The 13276-nt window shown below is 67.5% G+C and overlaps 3 protein-coding genes across 3 annotated transcripts; all 3 read right to left on the reverse strand.

Annotated features, from left to right (window-relative positions):
• Positions 1-255: 255 nt before the first annotated feature.
• On the reverse strand, positions 256-1216 carry EMIHUDRAFT_446647 (hypothetical protein). The gene is given in 2 exon segments (XM_005756972.1): positions 256-924; positions 938-1216. The coding sequence occupies 1 exon segment, from the start codon at positions 598-600 to the stop codon at positions 397-399; it is 204 nt and encodes a 67-aa protein (XP_005757029.1). The 5' UTR covers positions 601-924; positions 938-1216; the 3' UTR covers positions 256-396.
• A 70-nt stretch (positions 1217-1286) lies between these two features.
• EMIHUDRAFT_46465 (hypothetical protein) lies at positions 1287-2822 on the reverse strand (the record flags this gene model as incomplete). Its single annotated transcript, XM_005756973.1, has 4 exons — positions 1287-1325; positions 1566-1763; positions 2282-2392; positions 2448-2822. Coding segments are annotated over 4 exons (723 nt in total), but the record flags the coding sequence as incomplete, so codon positions are not given.
• Positions 2823-9534: 6712 nt separating this feature from the next.
• Positions 9535-11922, reverse strand: EMIHUDRAFT_121596 (hypothetical protein; the record flags this gene model as incomplete). Its single annotated transcript, XM_005756974.1, has 5 exons — positions 9535-9690; positions 10068-10232; positions 10300-10544; positions 10960-11135; positions 11333-11922. The coding sequence occupies 5 exons, from the start codon at positions 11920-11922 to the stop codon at positions 9535-9537; spliced, it is 1332 nt and encodes a 443-aa protein (XP_005757031.1).
• Positions 11923-13276: the final 1354 nt, after the last annotated feature.

Consider the following 13276-nt stretch of genomic DNA (forward strand, 5'->3'; position numbering starts at 1 on the left):
GCGTTGCTGGGAGTGCCATGCGTGGCGACCCACGCATCGACCATCGGGCGTGCTTAGACCGTGACATAAAGCTTAGGCCCAAGCAGGTCGGCGCAACGGGGCGCGGTGTGAGAAGCAGAAGGAAAAAAATAACAAAGACGAAGGTGTGCTCACACCATGAGGCACATGGCGGTGTTGCGACGCGGGACCGTCGAGAGCGGCTGGTCTCCGAGAGGGGTCGACCGAGATAGCTCTCAGCGTACCGATGTTTTGTCATCCACACAACCTTGTATGAATGTAATAAAACCCTTGTAAACCTCACGTGTATCCTGCGTGTGACGTACAGCGAGAGCGCAACGTCCGCGCCCCCTTGACCGCCGACGGCTCAGCGCGAGCGGCGGTCGGCGCAAACCACGGTCAACGCCCTGGCCGAGGTCTCGACATGGGAACACCTCTCCACGGTCGGACGCCCACGCTCAATGGCGAGAGAGGGAGAAGGGGAGAGGCACTCCCATGCAAACCTGGGCGTGGGCCCAGACAGGGCAGGACGGCCGCGGGCGGCGCCAACGCGCGGCGCGGGCCCAGCAGCAGCGGCAGCAGCAACGGCAGCGGCAGCAGCATCAGCGGAACCAACAGCTCGGCACCTTAGCAGAGCCGACTCACCACTGGCACTGTCCGCGGGGGAGGGATGAGCAGCTCGCCGGCGAGCGTCGTCACCGCGTGGCCTGCGGACAACAACAACAAAGAAATGCCGGCCGGCAGGGCGGGGAATGGCGAGCGGCGTCACCCCAGCGTGTCACCGCGGATCCAGACGCGCGCGCTCGCGCCCTCCTCCTCCTCACCGCCGACCTCGACCTCGAGCTCGCCTTTTCACACCTTGAGCTGTGAAGAGGCGACCCTCGCCCTCACGGCCCGAACCCTCCCGAGGCGCGACCTCCTCCCCTCTGTGAGAAGCGACCTCGGGGAATCTCGGGGAATCTCGGGGAATCAGGTAGAATCTCAGGAAATCCCGGGGAATCTCGGGGAATCATGCCGAATCCCGGGGAATCTCGGGGAATCTCGCACCTCCCCTCTGCGAGAGCTGCTGCGCCAGCATCGTGCTCTTGCCGAGCACGCCGCTCCTACGAGTACCACCGACAGCAGCGCGGGAATACGGTATTGTGCCGTGTACTCATATCACCGCGTGAGTACGAGCGACACAAGCGCAGTGAATACAGCGGAGTTCAGCTGCGTACAGCGGAGTCCGCGTCTCCTCTCGAGCGCCGGCTGGGTCACAAGAATACGTGTTCCGCTTCTGGGGCGCCGCTCCAGTAGGGCGCCAGCGTGCAGTGCGCCGAGCCCGTCACCTCATAGAAAGAAAGGTCAGCGAGTCAGCCCGTCGGCCCCGACACACACACGTCACCGCGTCGTACCCTCCGGCGCATCTCGGCGCATCGCATCTCGGCGCATCTCGGCGCATCTCGGCGCATCTCGGCGCATCTCATCCCGGCGCATCTCGGCGCATCTCATCCCGGCGCATCTCGGCGCATCTCGGCGCATCTCATCTCGGCGCATCTCTCATCTCGGCGCATCTCGGCGCATCTCACCGGGTCCTCCGGGATCCCGACAGCGGGCCCGAAGAAGCGCGAGACAAAGTCAGCCTCTGAGCCGGAGCCGGCGGCGGTGACGATGAGTCCCCGGTACGGCCTGCCACCAGCGGGCGAGAGATAGCCGAGGTATAGCCGGAGACCGCCGAGAGACCGCCGAGAGACCGCGATCATACTGACCACTCTCTTGCTCGCCCTCTAGCCGCCCTCTAGCCACTACTACCCTCTAGCCACGCGCCAGCGCGAGACGGCGTGCAGGTCAGGCGCGAGGGCGGCGACGGCGCCCGCGTCGGGCAGCGCAACCTGCGGCGATCTCGCGCGATCTCGCGCGATCTCGGATGGTCTCGTGCGATCTCGGATGGTCTCGAGCAATCTCGTGCGATCTCTGCTGATCTCTCTTGATCTCGAGCGATCCCGTGCAATCTCGGTCGATCTCGTGCGATCTCCGCCACCAGCAGATCGTCGCTCGCGCCCACAACCTGACGGCGCACACGCGCATGGCTTAGTGCTGCAGAGCCGGGCGGGTGTCAGGCCAGCCGTAGTCCGTCGGCCGCCTTGGCATGTGCGCGTGCGTGCTAGCCCGCTTCGTGTGTGGGTGTGCTGGAGTCCCTCGCCCAGGTCGGCATAAGGGAGAGATCCCGCATCCAGGCCTCTCGAGAGAGGGGGAGAGATGGGGAGAGGTGGGGAGATCTTCCGCTTCTGCAGAGGCGCGCCACGACTTTATCCACTGGCAGCCCGAGAGCGAGTGCGACCTCGCCGCGGGTGGGGCCGACGCCGTCGAGCAGCGGCCTGGGAGGCGACGCCGGGAACTCGAGCTCTATGCAGCCCTCGCCTGTTCACCCACTCCCCTCCTCATGCCAAAGGGAGGGCAGAAGAGCCGACGCGGCCGCGGCCGCCCTCGCCGCGCAGCGCGGCGACGAGCTCTCCGGAGCGGGTCCCGAAGCGGAGGAGGGGCGACTCGCGCCCTCCGGGCGCCGAGAAGAGGGCGTGCGCTGCGGCGAGGGTCGCGTGCCCGCAGAGGTCCACCTCGACCGACGGCGTGAACCACCGCAGCTCAAACGTCTCGCCACGGGCGGGCTCGCCCTCGAGGCCCTCCACCTCGCTCGCGCCCGTCGGCCACATGAAGGCGGTCTCGGACAGGTTCTGGTTCGCGGCGACCGCGCCCATCCAGGTGGCGTCGGCCGGCGCGTCGAGCAGGCAGACGGCGGCGGGGTTGCCGGCAAAGGCGACCCGCGTAAACGAGTCGACGTGCAGCAACGCCGGACAGCGCTCGTCCGCCATCACTAGCGAGCTGAAGGATTTGGCTCGCAACCAGGGAGGGCGGTGAGGAGCCCGGCACAGCGCTCTTGCTCGCATGGAGCCCAAGCAAATTTCGGCCGGTGGCACCCTCCTTTTTTTCGCGGTTTTTGGTTTTTTTGAGAGCGCCTTCGTTGTGAATAATACAAACCCAATGGTCCCTTGCGAGCGGTCCTCTGTCGCAGTCGCACACACGCACACGCCGCACCGCACCGCGCGCCCGCCCGCTGCCCCGCCCAGGCGGGAAAGAGATGAAGAGATGGGACAGCAAAGGAGGAGGCACAAACACGTATGGGAGGTTTCAGTTGTGCGCCACGCTGCCCGGCGTTTCTCACTTTCCGGGTACCGGGACAGCCTCCCCGCCCTTTTGACGTTTTGAGGCAGGAAAGTGGCGGCTACCCCGTACGCCCTGCAGCCTGCTGCCCCAACGCCGACCGCCCTCCCCCCTCCTCGTCCCCCCCTCGAATTCGTCGGCCCCGACAAGCCGCCTGACGTTGGGCCTCCGCCCCGCACGCCCACCCCGGCCCGACACGCACATACAAGACAAACCCGGCGTCCTGCTCTCAAAAGAAACAAACCCTCTCTCAAAAGAAAAAGAAAAAAGGGAATGAGGAGACCAGCGGGGGAGACTCCCCGCCTCTGCAAGCCCCAGAGAGGGGCCGCCATCGCCGAAGCTGTGCCAAAGCATAACTCCAAAACCCGCAGCGGCCCAGGGGGCCTTGGGGGCAGCCTGCTGGACCGCCGCTGCACGGGGCTAGGCACCAGAAGATGAGTGGAATTGATGAATTGGGCCGTTGTCCGTGCCTCCCCTCTATACGTCAGAGTGGGACCTACGCCGCGCCGGGTAAGGGGCGCGCCCGGTCCTCGACGGAGCCGCGCGCCCCAAACGACCCAGGCGGCGAGTAGTCGTCGTTGAACCTCCGGCATGTATTTGCCCATAGTTAGCGCCCGCCCGCCCCCCCCTCCGTCGCTTCGCGAAAGAAAAAACAAAATAAAAACAAGCAAAAGAGAAAGCGAAGCCAAAAAACGATTGCGTAAACGGCGTCACAAAGCCCGCCGGTTTTGATCGACAATCGTGAGATTGACCGCCGTCGACCAGAGAATTGACGGCAGCATGCAAACGATGTGCCAGCCTGCACGGCGCTCGCGCCGCGCCGGCTGGCTCATCGAGCGCGCTCTCTGGCGCCGTCCGGGCCACGCGCGGCGCCGCGCGTGCCGCGCGCCACTCGCCGCGGCTGGCAGTACAGCGCCAGAGCCGCCTCGCAAACACCGCGCACACCACCAGCAGGCTGCTCACCAGGCAGCAGAGTGCTGCACCGGCGGGCAGCGGACGCTGCGGCGCTGCGGCGCCGCCTCCCCGCCCTGTCCACGGAGCAGACGCACGGCGGCACGGCCTTCCACCAGCTGCAGGAGGTGCGCACTTCCCAAAGGAAGCACAGGATGCTCCCTCAGCACACGCAGCTTTGCGCAGCGCAGCGCACTTAGCAGAGCTGGCGAGAATCCTAACGGATTCGCGCTACAGAAAAACGGGCGCACCGGCCAAGATGAGCGCGAAGCGTCCATGCCGGCGGCCAGAGTTCCCGCTGCACAGCGACGAGCAGCAGCTGCCCTCGCAACAGCCGCCGTGGACCAGCGACGAGCTCCTCTCGTCGATCCGTCTCATCGGGCGCGGCGGCGAGAGTGGCGAGGCTTTGCTCGGCGCTCTCGCTGGCGAGCAGTGCGACGGCGTTCTCGCATCCACGATGAGCCTCGATGCCGCCTGGCTGCTGGCCACTCTCGGCGTGCGACCTGAGACGCCGGCGGTGATCGCGTGCCACCACCCGGTCAAGTGCTGGGCGGGAGCGGCCGCCGACCGCCGCTCGGCCGCCTCTGGTGCGGTGCCCGGCTTCCGCAACGCGTGCCTAGTCTTCCCGCCCTTTTGCGACGCGCCGGACAAGCTTAAGGACTGGGCTCCGAAGCGGGAGGAGCAGGCCTACGAGGGGCTGCTCGGGTGCGTGCACCCTAAGGTGTGACCGTCACCGCCCGTCCTGCGTCCACCCATACCGCGCCGGTGTCCCAGCCGTTGGTCTGACTGCGTTTCACCTTCCTATCTGAAGGTGCTGGTGCTGCTCTTTCCCGACGCGGCCGTGGTGGTCGTCGCCACCGCCAACCTCAACCGAGGCGGCTGGGCGGCCGGCGGCGTGCGCAACCACCTCTGGCACCACTCCTTCCCGGTCCGCACCCAGCGCCTCGGCGAGGACGTGGCCGACTGGTCCGCGCTGCTTCCGGACGGCTCCTTCGGCTCGCCTCCCTAGACGCGGAAGAAGTGTTGTTGCATTCCAACCAGCCCTCGAGAGGGCACGTACTCCGCCGTACTCGACCGCACTCCGCTGTAGCCCCTGTGCTCGTCTCCACCGTCTTCACGCGGTGCTCTGGAGACTCTGCACGAGACCGTACTCCCGCCCCGAGGCTGGCGCATCCAGCACGTACCTTAAGGTAGGCGCGGAGCTCGCCTGCCTCTTCGCCTCGATGCTGGCGCCGTGTGCGCCGCACGCCGCCACCGTCGCCCTCTTTTGGCGTCTGGCGAGGTACGACTGGCGCGCGGCGCCTCCCAACGTGCATCTGGTGACCTCGGCTCCGGGCATCTTCCCTCTCCGCCCCGCCCCTCCGCCGCCCGGTTGTGTCGCGACGGTGCGGTGCGCGCTCGCGGGCGCGAGGCGCTACTACAGCGGCCTGCTCGACGCGCGCGACGTGAACGCCGCTCCCCCGAGGCGGGGCGAGGGCAGTGGCGACGGCGCGGGCGACGGCAGTGGCGACGTGGGCGGCGGAGGCGAGGGCAAGGGGTCGCGTCTTCTGCGCATCGCCAAGGCTGCGCGCCAGCTGTGCCGGAGCAGCGGCGAGGTCGCTCTGGAGCTGCGCCCGCAGCCGGGCAATCCACACGACGCGAACGCCGTCGCAGTCTGGATGCCGGCGGCGCTGCGAGAGGCGCTGGCCGCGGCGGGCGGCGACGCGGCGGCGGTGCGGGAGGAGGAGGGGCAGCTCGGCTGCTTGCCCCGCGAGGTCGCGGCGTGGGTCAGACCTTTCCGAGACCTTTCCGAGACCTTTCCGAGACCTTTCGCTCGTGCCAGGTCGCGGCGTGGGTCGCGCCGCTGCTGCGCCGCGGTGTGCTCGTCGCCACCGCCGCCGCACCGGCGAGCTCACTCTTTGGGCTTGGCTGCCTCTCCAGGCAATCTCGGGCAATCTCGACGCGATCTCGAGTAGGCGAGCTCACTCTTTGGGCTTGGCTGCCTCTCCAGGCAATCTCGGGCAATCTCGACGCGATCTCGAGTAGGCGAGCTCACTCTTTGGGTTCGGTGTGGTGCGCGGCTTTGAGGTGCTCACGCTGCACTTTTGGCTGCCCGCCGGCGGCCAGCCCTGCCTCGACTCGAACGGCGACGGCGGCGTGTGGGGGAGCCTGCTGCAGCTGCTCGGGCGGGCGGAGCGGCCGCGGGGTTTGCACCGATTGCTTCAGCTCCTCGGCCGGACGCGCGAGCGTGGGAGGTTGTGGCGCAGCCCGCGCGATGCCGCGGCGGACTACTACTCCACTTCCTCGCTGGGTAACCTGTACCAGAATACGCGCTTCGCGCAGGCGTTCGTGCACGCGACGGGCGGCGACGGTGGCGGCTCGGAGGGAGAGTCCGAGGATGAGGAGCAGCGGGTCTGGTCGCACATTTCTGTCCTCGATTTCTTGTTAGGCGCGTCGGAGGACGAGGACGAGCAGCTCCCGGGGCTGATCGAGGGGCATCCGCCGCGTCTGCCGGACCACCTGCCGCAGGCGCTTCATCCTGTCTCTCCTCATAACAACAGGACGATGATTTTATTGCGGTTGTTTGTGCTCCCCCGCCTCGCAGGTGCTCTTCCCGTCGACGCATTCGGTGAGGAGGCTGCGCGATGAGGCCGTTGGACGGGCGCGCCAAGATGCGCGCCGGCTGCGCGAGGGGCGCCGTGTGCTGCTGCGCGGCCTCTGCGGCGACTTGTGCTCGCTGAACGGCCGCACGGGGGTGCTGCAGGAGCAGCTAGAGGAGGGGCCGCTAGCGCTGGCCGAGGGGGAGTGCGTGCTCATCTGCGGGCTGCGGCGCCGCGCCGAGCTCAACGGGCAGCGCGTGCGGATCGGCAGGCGCGTGCCTGCTCGGGGCCGCTACGTGGCGGTCCTGGACAGCGGCGAGGCGCTCTCGCTGCGCCGTGCGAACCTGTCGTCTCTGCAGTGGTGCGTCGAGCTCGAGCCGGGCGAGGCTAGGGGCGAGGAGCACGCCAAGCTCGTGAGCCTGAGTGCCGCCAACCTCGTCGCCACCGCGGTGCAGCCTCACGGGCGCGTCGTCCTCCGCGCGAACGCCGCCCAGCCCGTTGCGGAGGGGCAGCCGCTGCCGCCCGCTATGAGCCAGGAGGGGAGGCGCGGCTGGCGCTGGTGTGGCGTGGCGGCCTCGCGCCTCGCGGGCGGCTGGTGGCGGGTGAGGCTCGAGGGGGGGGTCGGGGACGTGCGCGTGCGGGAGCGGCATTTGTGGGCGGCGCCGCCGCGGCTGCCGTGGCTCACCTACATGATGTCGGCGAGGACGTGGTCGGACGTGCTGCGCGTGCAAGCTGGCCGACGGTCGCGCCTGCGCCCGCTGCTGGCGGAGTGCGAGCAGACCACGCAGCAGCAGGGCTTCCAGCACTCGAAGGTGGCGGTGCGGCGCTGGCGCGACGGGAGCGGCTACCTCTACCTCGGCTCGCACAACTTCTCGCCGGCCGCCTGGGGCTCTCCGCGGCTGCTCGCCACGGCGAGGATGCACGTCGGCGGCGGCGGCGGCGAGACCGTGCTCTGGGTGTGGCGAGCTACTGTGAACAACTAATGAACTGTGTTACTCACTCTTAATCAGGCGAGGGGGTGCTCTGGGTGGCGAACTACGAGTGCGGCCTCCTCCTCGTCCACCCGCCAGGCGACGCGGCGCCGGTCGGCTTCTGGGACGCGCTGCAGGCCCGGCTCGGCTTTGCTGCCAGCGGCAGGACGCTCGACGGCGGCGGCGTCGGCGGCGAGGACGGTAGAGGCAGTCCGACAGCGCGCCCGTTCACGCAGGCTGACTGCAGGCTCCTCGCGCGCGAGATGTACGTGCAGGCGGCGGCCGAGGCCGAGGCGGCGGCGGCGGAGGCGCAGGCGGCGGCCGTGCCGGCGGGGGCGGTGCAGCTAGCCGAGGGGCAGCAGCAGGCGCGGGCGGCGGCCGCTCACGCCGACGGCACGGAGGCGATCGCGGAGCTGAACGACGAGGCGCGCTACGAGGTGGTTGGCGTGGCCGAGGCTGTGCGCTGGCGGGCCTCCCTCCCTGAGGGCCGCGCGGCGCAGCACAGCTACGCGGAGGAGCGGCGGGAGGAGCGGGCGGAGGCGCTGCTCTTGCCGTTGCATTGGCCACCGCCCACCGGCCTGACTGCGCCTTTTTGACGGGGGTTTATTATGTGCTCTCCACGTTAACCGCGCGAAACGGAATTCAGTCGAGAGACGAGAGAAAAAATCTGTTCCGTCGGCCGTGCCCCGCGCAGAGTCGAGACGGTGTCGAGATTATCGTGGAAGACACATGGGTGGGGGGTCGCCTAGGCTACGTAGTTCCAATTCACTCTGACACGCTAATCTTGAAAACGCGTCCAACGGAGCTCCGTGTTGCTCCCAGCGGAATCCCCCGCGCTTCCTGCGGCCATGGCCGATGATACTAGTATGAGAGGTCATCTGGCTACCGCGAGCGCGACTCAACTCGTCGACGTCGTCCGATGATTGTGCCTCAAAGTCAGCCTCCGGAGGCTATCGTGGGGTCGAGCCGGCGGTAGCCGTGACATGTGGTTCCACCACCCCTCGCAGGCTTTGCCTCTGACCGCCACCGTTCCCAGGCTGCCTAATGGGATGGAAAGGAAGGCTGGGCGAGCGTATAGAAGCGTTCTCGACCTCGTCGTGGCAATCTGCACGGCAGCGCTGGTAGGCGCGATGAGCGTCGTGCCACCTGACCCGAGACGGGTCGCAGGCGTCGTACCGAGCGCGTCGAGACCGTGTCCTGATGTGATCTGCACGGGTGAGTCACGTCGGCGTCAAAGGAGCGACGTGCGACCTGTCAGAGCTTGATCTCCGATCTCAGCGGCGTCGAGTCGATTCCGGCGCGGGACAAAGGTACATACCCGGGACGCGCAGAGGCAGCTGCGATCCCGCCGAGTGGACGGTTGCACACCGCGCCACCTGCTGTGTGCAACCGTCTACTCGGCGGGGTCGCAGCTGCCTCTGGAAGGCACCGACATGTACATGTACCTTTTTGCGCAAATGGTCAAACCAAGGTTTTGTAACGCGAGCTGTGCCACAGTGAAATGGAACTAGCCCTACCTCTAGAGACCTACAGACTACAGTATATACATACCTCTTAGTCTTACCGTACTGTTATAATGATAGTAATCGGACATTGTGGTCGGAGGGCGCCCGGGTCGCCCCGGAGCGGCCCCGCGGCCCCGCGCAGGGAGGTGGGTGGAGGGCGGGCACCACACGCCATCGGGTAGGCCGCGCCGCGGGGACGCAGCTAGGGCCAACTGGGTGCGCGGCGCTAGAGGGCAAAGCCGTAGGGACCCTGGCACTATACGCGCTACGCTACGGAGCGCGTGAATCGTGGGGGGGGTACCCATAGTACTGGGCGGTAGGGGCGGTGGACACTCAGGCAGACCGGAGCTCGGCGCACTTCTCCGCGCATGCGCGCGCATCGGCGAGCTCGCCCGCCGCGAGCTTCAGCCTGGCGAGCTCGGCCCAGATGTCGGCAGCGCGCGGCTCCAGCGCAAGCGCCGCGCCGACCGCGTCTAGCGCCGGCTCCACCTATTCGCAAGCCGACCCGTAAAGGAGACGCCGTTCACACTAGCCGGCGGCATGAACAGCGGGCGACACCATTCCCAGCTGGCCCAAGCACTGACCCAGAGCGAGCTCGGCGGAGGCGCGCTGCGACGCGCGCACCGCAACGTCACACGCCGCGTAGCACGCCGCCCCCGCCTGGCGGGAGATAGCCGAGATACAGCCGAGAGAGACACCTCACAGCCGAGAGATAGCCGAGAGATAGCCGGGAGATAGCCGGGAGATAGCCGAGAGAGAGAGAGAGAGAGAGAGAGAGAGAGCCGAGATATGGCCCGCGCCTCGGCCGCGTCGCCAAAGGCCAGCAGCGCCTCCTCGACGCTCCCCTCGCCGCCGCAGTTGCGCACGTCGCAGCCCAAGTTGTACAGCGCGTCGAAGGACGCGACGCCACTCGCCCGGCCGAGAGCGACGGCGCGGCGGCCGGCGGCGGCGGCGCCGTCCACGTCGCCTTGCCTCCGCCTCGCCGTCGCCAGCTGTATCCACGGCTCCGCGTCGGCAGGGTTGAGGCGCACCTAATCTAGTGAGGTCGTGCTATGCACACTTCACTCACTCGCTGGCGCTGGCCGTGTTGAGGCGCACCGCGAGCTCGAGCAGCCGCGCTGCCTCCGCGCCGCCGGCAGCCCTGCCCTCGCCCGCCTCGCCCCCCTCACCCTCCTCGGCCGCCTCGCCCTCCTCGGCCCCCTCGCCCTCCCGCCTCTCCTGCCCCTCCCGCCCCTCCCGCCCCGCCCGCCCCTCCCGCCCCGCCTGCCCCGCCTGCCCCTCCCCTGCGGCGGCGTCGCCCCCGCCCCCGCCCAGCGCGGCGATGGCCCTGGCGGTGAGTACGCCTGCGCAGCCGATACCGCACTCATGCCGACTCGTGGCGACTCCAATCTCTCGTCGATTGTGTCGATCAATTCGAGACTGCGTGCAAGTCGGTCGTCCATGACGGCGAGCTCGCACGCGTACAGAGAATTGGCGCGGGGTCCAAAGGAGTGGGTTCACCACCACCCTGCTCTTTCAATGGTCTATCAATACTGGGTCTTTATCAACCAATGGTGACGCTCGCCCGCATGGTCGACATACGCGGCCGACTGCAGGAAGAGGACGAGAATGTGCCTCACGCCTAGCCCCGGGGAGATATGGGGAGATATGCGGAGATGTGCGGAGATATGGGGAGATATCGGGAGATAGTGCCTCACACCTAGCCTCGCGGAATCTCGGCTCATCTGGAGCTATCTCAGTGGGTGACAGCAGCGGGACGTCTCTCGGCGCCTTTTGCGGTCCGCGCGCCCGCGTGCCACAGCGCTCCCGCGTGCAGCAGCGCGTGGCCGATTCCGCCCGGCTCAACCACAGCGCCGCCGTGAGCCTCGCCGCCCTCCTCCGCCGCCTCCTCCGCCTCCTCCTCCTCCGCCTCGCCGCCGCGGACGGCGAGGAACCTTCGAGGTCAGACGCAGGCAGGAGGTCGGGCAGGCGGTCTTGTGCCGTGTATTCAGAGCACCGCGCGAATGCGAGGGAGGCGATGCGGTGCAATACAGCGGAGTCCGGTTGCAACACAAGAGAGCGTACTCCGCTTCTAGGGCGAGATACAGGGAGATACGGGGAGATATGGACTCCGCTTCTAGGTTGTAGGAACCAAGTGCCGCCGCCCTCGTGGCCTGCGCTGAGCGCGACGTTGACAGTGAGGAGGTTGGCGTCGCCGTGCGGGGCCATGTGGTCCTTGGAGCGCGCCGCGTCGTACCGCACAACAAGGGCGTTGAGAACCCGCAAGTCGGACGGCTTGTGCTCGGGCGGCAGCAGTGCCGCAGTCGCGATGGCGGCGATGTCGGGGAGCGCCGCTGCGACGGCGGCGGTAGCACGCGGCAGGTCGGCGAGGTGAAGCTCGTCCGAGCCCGACTGAAGCGTGTAGCGCGAGCCCCACCCGTCTGCAGCGGCTCGCTCCTCCGCCTCGGCGATGATGTCTGCGCACGTCTCGGGTGCGAGAACCGGCTCGACGGTGGCATGGACCAGCGCACGCGATCCAAACGGCGCGTTGCCAGGCGCAACGAGCGCGTCGGAGCCGACCAGCCGCGGAGTGGTCGCGATGCTGCGGCAGCTTGGCGCCGAGGCGATGGTCGGCCACGCCCGCAGGCACGCCTCGCACTCGTGGCGGTGAGACCTAGCGTTGAGCCGTCGGACGGCATCGAGCTCCGTGAGCGACAGGGCGGCGGCGTGCACGAAGAGCATGTCCACAACACGATGCGGGCCGCCGCGAAAGAGCCACGACACCCTCTGCGGACAGCCGGCAGCAAGAGTTGAAACAAAACAACGCCGGCAGCAAGAGAAACTGCAGTGCGGACCGCCACTGCTGCCTGTAAGACTGGGGGGTTGTACACGCTCTGAGGCCTCAGACCCCCCTCTGAGGAGGGGTCGGACCCCTGGCTTGGCGGCACAGAGGGTTTGACTCTGACTCTGTGCCGCCTCTGTGGCCTCTCTTGGCTGATTTTGGCCTCAGAGGGTCCCCGGCCGAGGGTCTGTCTTGGCGCGGCACAGAGGGCGTTGACCTCAGAGGGTAGCCCCCTCTCGGCAGACAGAGGCGAGAGCCCCGGGCGGAGGCCGGAGCGCCTAGCCCTCCACGAACGGCGCTGACCAGGGAGGGCGGGGAGGGGGCGGAAGCAGCGAGCATGACTTAGGCGCTACTCTACGCTTCGAGCGCCCGGCACCACACACGCTTGCTGCTGCTGCAGGCTCGCCCACAGCGCCCGCGCCGACCCCTGCGCGACAGCTTCGCGCGGCCAGCGGCGCCGCCGACCCGTCAACTTGAGTGAGGATGTGCTTGGAGCGGCCGCCCGAGGAGGAGGTAGTGATCTCCACATCCGTCCCCTGCTCCAGCTTGGCCATGAGGCGCCGCGGCGTCCTAGTGAACTCGAACTTGAGGTATCCGAAACCAATGGAAGCTGGGCCTGCTGGGGGGGGTTCTCTCTGCTTGGTGGGGGGTGGGGGATCACGACAGACTTGAAATACCGCTGAAAACTCCCTCTGAGGAGCGGCCTCGCGGGGCTTGCCTTGGCGTCTCAGAGGGTCCCCGTAGCCTCAGAGGCTGCGCCGAGAGAGGCTGGCTTGGCGGCACAGGCCTTCAGAGGGTCGGCCCAGGCACCCTCTGAGCCGCTCGTGGATGGCCTCTCTTGGCACACAGAGGGTACCCTCTGAGACGAGCAGATCTGGGCCCCCTTGCCTCAGACCCCCCCCCCTCTGATACAACCCCCTAGTCCTGAGAGAGAGAGAGATTTTTAGCAATACCAAACAACTCTAACACTCACACGTAATTTGGGGCCTGGAGCCCTGTTCACTAAGGAGAACAACAAGACGACAAACAACCCTCCCCTCGCACCGAGACAGGACACCGAGGGCAAAAGTGAAAAGAAAGCCGAGATACTAACGCAAGCAGTCTCGGACGCAAGAACTGTAGTGAGCCAGTGTGAACATCCTCGCTACCCAACGCGGCCAAAGGATATCCACCTCGAGAACCTCGAGAGAGTGTGAACCAGTCTCCACCGACAGCGCCTCACTGAGACGGCCGCAATCTCCTTGCTCGCTCCAC

This window comes from Emiliania huxleyi (genome assembly GCF_000372725.1).
Source record: "Emiliania huxleyi CCMP1516 unplaced genomic scaffold EMIHUscaffold_936, whole genome shotgun sequence".
NCBI lineage: Eukaryota > Haptophyta > Isochrysidales > Noelaerhabdaceae > Emiliania > Emiliania huxleyi.